The sequence below is a fragment of the Solanum dulcamara genome, chromosome 11, assembly GCF_947179165.1.
Source record: "Solanum dulcamara chromosome 11, daSolDulc1.2, whole genome shotgun sequence".
Taxonomy (NCBI): Eukaryota; Viridiplantae; Streptophyta; class Magnoliopsida; order Solanales; family Solanaceae; genus Solanum; species Solanum dulcamara.
Genome location: NC_077247.1, coordinates 13,354,974 through 13,361,775, shown reverse-complemented (window position 1 = coordinate 13,361,775; position 6,802 = coordinate 13,354,974). Strand labels below are relative to the sequence as shown.

General features: G+C 39.8%; 1 protein-coding gene across 1 annotated transcript; it reads right to left on the bottom strand.

Annotated features, from left to right (window-relative positions):
* Positions 1-1,090: 1,090 nt before the first annotated feature.
* LOC129872430 (uncharacterized) lies at positions 1,091-6,260 on the bottom strand. Its single transcript, XM_055947421.1, has 2 exons — positions 6,220-6,260; positions 1,091-1,643 (listed from the first exon to the last, which is right to left on the bottom strand). Exons 1-2 carry the CDS (start codon positions 6,258-6,260, stop codon positions 1,091-1,093), a joined length of 594 nt encoding a protein of 197 aa, XP_055803396.1.
* Between the last annotated feature and the right edge of the window lie 542 nt (positions 6,261-6,802).

Sequence of the window (6,802 nt, the reverse complement as noted above, 5' to 3'; positions counted from 1 at the left end):
TTAAATAATGAATTTATTTACATATGGTTATTCACTACTCTGCTCACGCATACTGCTAATACATTATTCACCGCATCCCATAAAGAGCCAGGCATAATAAATGATAGAATGCTTATTCATTGCGTCCCATGAAGGGCTGGGCATGATATATGATAAAATACTTATTCACCGCGTCCCATGAAGGGTCGGGCATGATAAATAATAAAATGCTTATTCACCGCATCCCATGAAGGGACGGGCATGATAAAAGATGAAATACTAATTCACCGCGTCCCATGAAGGGCCGGGCATGATATATAATAAAATGATTATTCACCGCATCCCATGAAGGGCCGGGCATGATACACGATGAAATCATAGCTTCACCGAGTCCCACACTGAGGGGCCGAATATAGTATATAGGCATGCATATGAAAACATAGTGATATATTTGTAACCCCGAGTCCCACAGCAGCCCGAGTATGGTATGTGAGGAAGATATACATGCCCTCATTTCACACGGCTCATGTATAGTGATTCATTAACTGTTACGTTTATTGCCTGCATCCCTATTTTAGTTGAAATCTCATTTATGCTATGTTATGCTTTATATACTTAATACATATATCGTACTGACCTCTCTTTCTTCGGAGGGATGCGTTTCATGCCTCCAGGTACAGCTGTTCATTTTGGGGGTACCATCGATATAGTATTTCCACTCAGCTATGTTGGAAGTGCTCCACTATTCCAAAGCCTAAGTTTTAACACTGTTCATTTGATATATATGTTTATTCAGGGGTACGACGGGGGCCCTGTCCCACCATATGATACAGTTAATACTCTTAGAGGTCTGTAGACACGTGTATGAGGGTTGTTGATGAGTTTATTTCAGCTATGCTTGTATGTCATGTTATAAATGTTATTGTGTTATGGCAGCCTTGTTGGCTTGCATGCCCTTTCAAGTTATGGTACAGGTGAAAAAGGCTACAAGTATATGAAAAAGTTTTTGACCCATTGGGGTTTTTGTGTATAGTATCACATCACACCCGATTCAACTTGGCTATAGCTGATAGATACGTATACAGGGTCCAGGTCGGACCCCAGTCGCAGCTCACGGGTTTGGGTCATGACACCAAGGCAACTCAAGCACCTTCAAATCTAACATCTGCTTATCTGGGAACTCCTCTTTGATATGCATTTGTTCACCAACATGTGATAAACTCTCAAGTTTGGAAAAATGGTCAACGATTTGATTCTTACAACCCTTGTGATCCTTGATCTCTATGTCAAACTCTTGTAGTAGAAGGATCCATATGATAAGCCTTAGGTTGGTATCTTTCTTATTAAATAGATACCTACGAGCTGCATGGTTAGTATGTACAACATCCTTAGTACCTACTATGTATGACCTGAACTTGTAAAATGCATATACTAGTACCAACATCTCCTTCTCCGTGATAGTGTAGTTTGCCTGGGCTACGTTGAGAGTCTTGCTGGCGTAATAGATGGAATGAAATATCTTCTCCTTTCTTTTTCCCATGGCTGCTCCCACTACTGTGTCACTGGCATTGCATATGACCTCAAAAGGCAACTCCCAATTGGAAGCTATCAAGATTGGGGCTTCAGTTAACCTCTTCTTTATGAGCTCAAATGCTTGCATACAACTGTCATCAAAATCAAAATTTACCTCATTTTCTAGAAGGCTGCATATGGGTATGGTGATCTTAGTGAAGTATTTGATTTACCTCTTGTAGAACCCAACATGTCCCATGTCACGACCCAACCCGTAGGCCGCGACTGGGATCCGACCTAGACCCCCCGTATATATATTTATCAACTGTGGTCAAGTCGAATGATAGACACGTAATGTATATAAAACAAGTGTAGTCAAACCATACTACCAACAATAGGACATATACATAAGAACCCCCATGGGTCATAACATTTCATATATCTGTAGCCTCTTTCATTCGTATCATAACATGAAAGGGCACGCAAGATGACAAAGCTGCCATAGCATCACAACACGTACAATATATCATATAGACCCAGTTGAACAAAACTGACATATACAACCCACATATACATGTCTGTGGACCTCTAAAAATATTAACGACAACATATGGTGAGACAGGGCCCCTACCGTACCCTTAAATAAAAAAACAATTATATACAATAGTGGCCAGTATAAAAAACTAGGCTCCGATAGAATAGTTCCTCTTCCAGCTGAGCTGAATGGAATCCTAAACTAATGGACTCCCAAAACCTGTATCTGTACCTGCGGGCATGAAATGCAGCCCCCCCAAAGAAAGGGGGTCAGTACGACATATGTACTGTATGTAAAACATAACATAATACAACTAGAAGCATATCTAAAATAGAGAAACAGGGGATAAAATATCAAATTAGGAATCTGTACCTGTACCTTGTGAATCATAAAAAAGTATGCATGCTCAAATCATACAATATAGCCGGCCTTTTCAGGGGTCCGGTGAATCGTATCTGTAGGACCATCATAGGCCCGGCGTCATCACCACCTTATTACCCACATCATCATATATATACATACGTGCCTTGGCCCTCTAGTAAGGGACTTAGTGAATATTATAGTAAACTATGCACGAGAACATACCCTGGCCTGAGACTCACTGATAGAAGGGTTATAGTATACACGAGTAGACTAGTGAGTAACCATATGAAATTTAAAACATTACCAGATACTTGACCGTATAAGAAGATTAAACTTTCATCTAAGGACCCGAGTAGCGGTATAATCCTCTCGAGTGTCCTCTAAATGCCATTATGGGCTATATCAGTTGTAATCTCGGGGACCCAAGACATGTACCAAGGTAAGGCCAAGTCGCTTATGGAATCAGAAACACTTGTTATCATATAGTCTTTAAGACTTGGAGCCTATACATTGGTTACCTCTTTAACATATTGAAGTTCCCAGGGAAATAGTTCAACTACTATAAGAGTTCAATATTCAGAAGTAAATAAGAGATGCTTAAGAATGGAGTTACCCTGGAGCTCATATCATATTTAACTTACAACTAAGACATGCCAGAAAAAGAAAGAGAATAAGCTCTATATAGTTTGTACTTTCCTTCATGTGGTCATCATGTATATATTTCGTACTCGGCCCATACTGGGGATCGGTGAAAAACTATGGCATCATAATCTCATTTTCATACCAAGTACATATCAAGAGAAGGGAGAGATAGCTTTCCACCCACTACTTCTTAATATGTAGAAGCCTTAATAGGCAATACTCAATTCTTGTAGGAGTTCCAATACTAAGCAGTGGACAGGGATTATGAGGCGTACTTAGAGTTCTGGGAATGGAATTATCCCCTCACTTAAGATACAATTCACTTAAGGCTACGACATGCCAAAAGGAAAGAAAGATAACTTTACCTACTTATGCGAAAACATGCCAAGAGAAAGCTTCACATACCTCTTACGGGCTATTCTTTATCACGTTTGCCTCGTCTTCCTTTGAACCTATTCAACACGGAAGAAATACGAATATCAACCATCCCTGAATTTTCAGCATCTTAAGTTACGCACGAGTATTCATAGAACTCATTTCCTCGCTCGTCTTCTCGACTAGTTCTTTAGCTAGTTAAGGAGTTAACGAAAATCGGGTAGCACCTCCCCTATAAAATGCCCTATCCAAATTTCCAATTAGACCCCTAATAACTAAAGACAAACAAAAATAACAACCTTCAGCTCATATACAAATAAAACATGGCAACATTACACGACATAAGCTCCAAACAACTTGCTGAAAATTACGACACCAAAATAGGGTTTCTAGTCTTTATTTTGCAAAACCTTTAAATATACGAAATGAGGGGTCGTGTGGATGCAAACAGAAGCACCCCCACATCTTTTAGAATATTTTTAGGCCCTGCAGCACACCCCCCCACACCTGCAGCAGCACACCACAAGCACAACACCTTGTTTTGACTATAATTTAGCTATAGCGACTCCAATTTAGTTTATTTCGAACGTCAACCATATCTATTATATTTTCACATTTACATACACTTACACAACATTTTATACACTTATTAACAACACCATAAACTCAAAATTGAAAGGAAAGGTCTCACCTTACCCGAAATTGGCCAAACTCGCCCAAAACTCACTTCGGAAACCTCTTGACGTGCTGAAATGGAATGGACTGTTTATGTCCCATCTACGCTGACCCAAATTGGAATTTTATGTTATAAAAAACCATTATATAACCATGGGATACCTTGAATAGTTAATTCGCGGAACGAAATCGAAGAACCCACCTTCCAAGGCCAAACCCGTAGCTCCCTCCTTTGACCCTCTAGCGTTTTCCTCTTCTTCTTTCACACTCTTCTAGGTGTAAAGCTGAAGAAATAATTCCATAGACATCGAAAGATACATATATACATCTCCACTTGATTGAGGAACACTGTAGATAATTAATTCATGGAGGAAATTTGGAGACTTACCTTTAAAGGAAGCCATCCGTACCTATGTTCCTTTGCTCTCCAAATTCTTCAGCTTTTGGCTAAGTTTTAAGATAAGGAGTGAACTCCTTAGTCACTTAACATACATATATAGGTTGGATTTGGAGGTGACATGTTTCATCCCCATAGGGTGACATGTGTCCAACTCCTATTAGGCCACGTATCCATCCTGCCAATTGGGGCTTCCACATGGTAGTGGGGTCCACCTCCCCCCAAGCAGGTGGTTCACCTACTTGACCCCAAGAAGGTGGGTAACCTACTGCCACATGTCACTTCCTTATGCTGCTACATGTTATTCTCTCCTCTTTCTCGTGGGTTCGTAATCTCGTCTTATTTTAAGAACCCATGTAATCCTTGCTACGTAAGCTTGGTATGTACTCAAGTAGCTCAAGTACGTAAATCTTCTAAGTTGGTAGCTTACGTAGGTAAATCGAGTCCTACGACTCGTTACTTGACTTCCAACTCCTTCCCACTTCTCATGACCCTAGTTTCAACCTTCCCTACCATGGGGTATCACATTCTCTCTTCCTTAGAGTCACTTGATAGTGTGGTAGATTATCTGACTCACTTGATAACTTTTAAGAAGCTTAAGAGACAATCCGAGCTCTAGAGTGTGGGGTGTAATATCCTTCCCCCCTTTAGAACATTCGTCCCCGAATGTTAAACAAAACTTCCCTCAAAACTTTATACAGATTGTAGGGAGATTCTTTGTTATTACCATAGCACATACTTTCATCCACATACTTAATATACAAGTTTTAGGATTTGGGGTTACTTGTAGACATTGAGAATAGGTACGATTACTTGTGTTTCCTATCCTCTTCAATTTCCAGGTCATCCCTTTTCTGGTTTTCATTTTTCCACCATACCTTGACAGAAATCATGTCCTAGTTCGCAATCTTTAATTTGCCGATCTAAGATGGCGATAGGTCATTCCTCGTTGAACTCCATTTCGTGGACATCATTTATGGGACATACTCTAGGTGGATCACCAGTACATTTGTGAAGTATCCGTATTAGACGTACTGGCGTCTGGTTTCCAAATCAGGTGGTGAGTTCAACTTACAAGCAACTTTGTCCACCTTCCGAGAACCTTAATATGGTTTAATGTATTTTGGGCTAAGTTTCCTTTTCTTGCCGAATCTTATTACTCCCTTTCTAGGTGACCCTGTTCCAAACACCCAATTATTAATTTGAACTCTGAATGTCGATGTCAATTATCTACATATCATTTCTGCCGACTCTGGGTTGCTAGTCCATAGCTTGCTCAATGATGTTTGGCCCTACTAGCTTAGTCTTTTTAACACCGACCCAAACAATAAAGGATTTACACACCCAGCCCTACCAGCCTTGCATAGGCCATTTGGATACTGGAGTGGTAGCTATTATGGTAGACAACTTTCTAAGTGATAGATAATCATCCCAATTACCTTCGAGCTAACAATGCCAGTTCCTGATATATCTTCTAACATTTAAGTGGTATGCTTAGCCTGTTTATCTATTTTGAGGGTGAAAGGTGATACTAAGACCCGTTTGTGTTCCCAATCTTTTCTTGGACTAACATCCAGTCACTAACTGTGCTTTAAGACCATTTACTCAAGGCAATAGCTGCGGGGCCTCATGTATTACTCCTCAATTTCTTAGAAGACTTTAATTGGTACTTTAACTTTAGTTTTTTTTTCAATCCTTAAAGTTGGCTTTCATAGTCATTCTATGCTCTATCTGTCATTACCTGATATAATTCTGAAGGAATTTGGCATATAAGTCCGCCATCTTTTATTAACCCGTTAGTTCTGCTCCTCTTGGTTTAAACCTTTTCACAATTTTCTTACCTCAGCTTGTCCCAACTTATAACACTTTAGATACGTTATCTCATGTCATTCTTTACCTTTACGAGAATACGAGAAGGTATTCAACTTAACCTAAGAAATATCTTAGCGTCATCTCGCTTGGTCTCATGTGTTACCTTGCCGTTTCTCCCTTTATCCTATAATCAATGTCGGGGTAAATCTTTGGTCGAACCGTGGCCATGTCTTAGTTTGCCCGTAGTACTAACTCCATCTCGATAGTTTGGCTTAACCTATCTTCGCATCTCTCAGTAGAGTCTCCCAAAATATCATAATTGTATTGTCATTATTGAACTCCTATTCCTTTTACATGTATTTACTAACTTAGCCTGATGCTTGTATATACATATCCGTAGCTTGCACAACCATTCAGACACAACTTGTAGGAGGTAGACGTAGTTTTTCCATCTGCTGGTTCATTCTACTATACACATCTCACTCATATTGGAACTTGCTTGTGTCCCATCT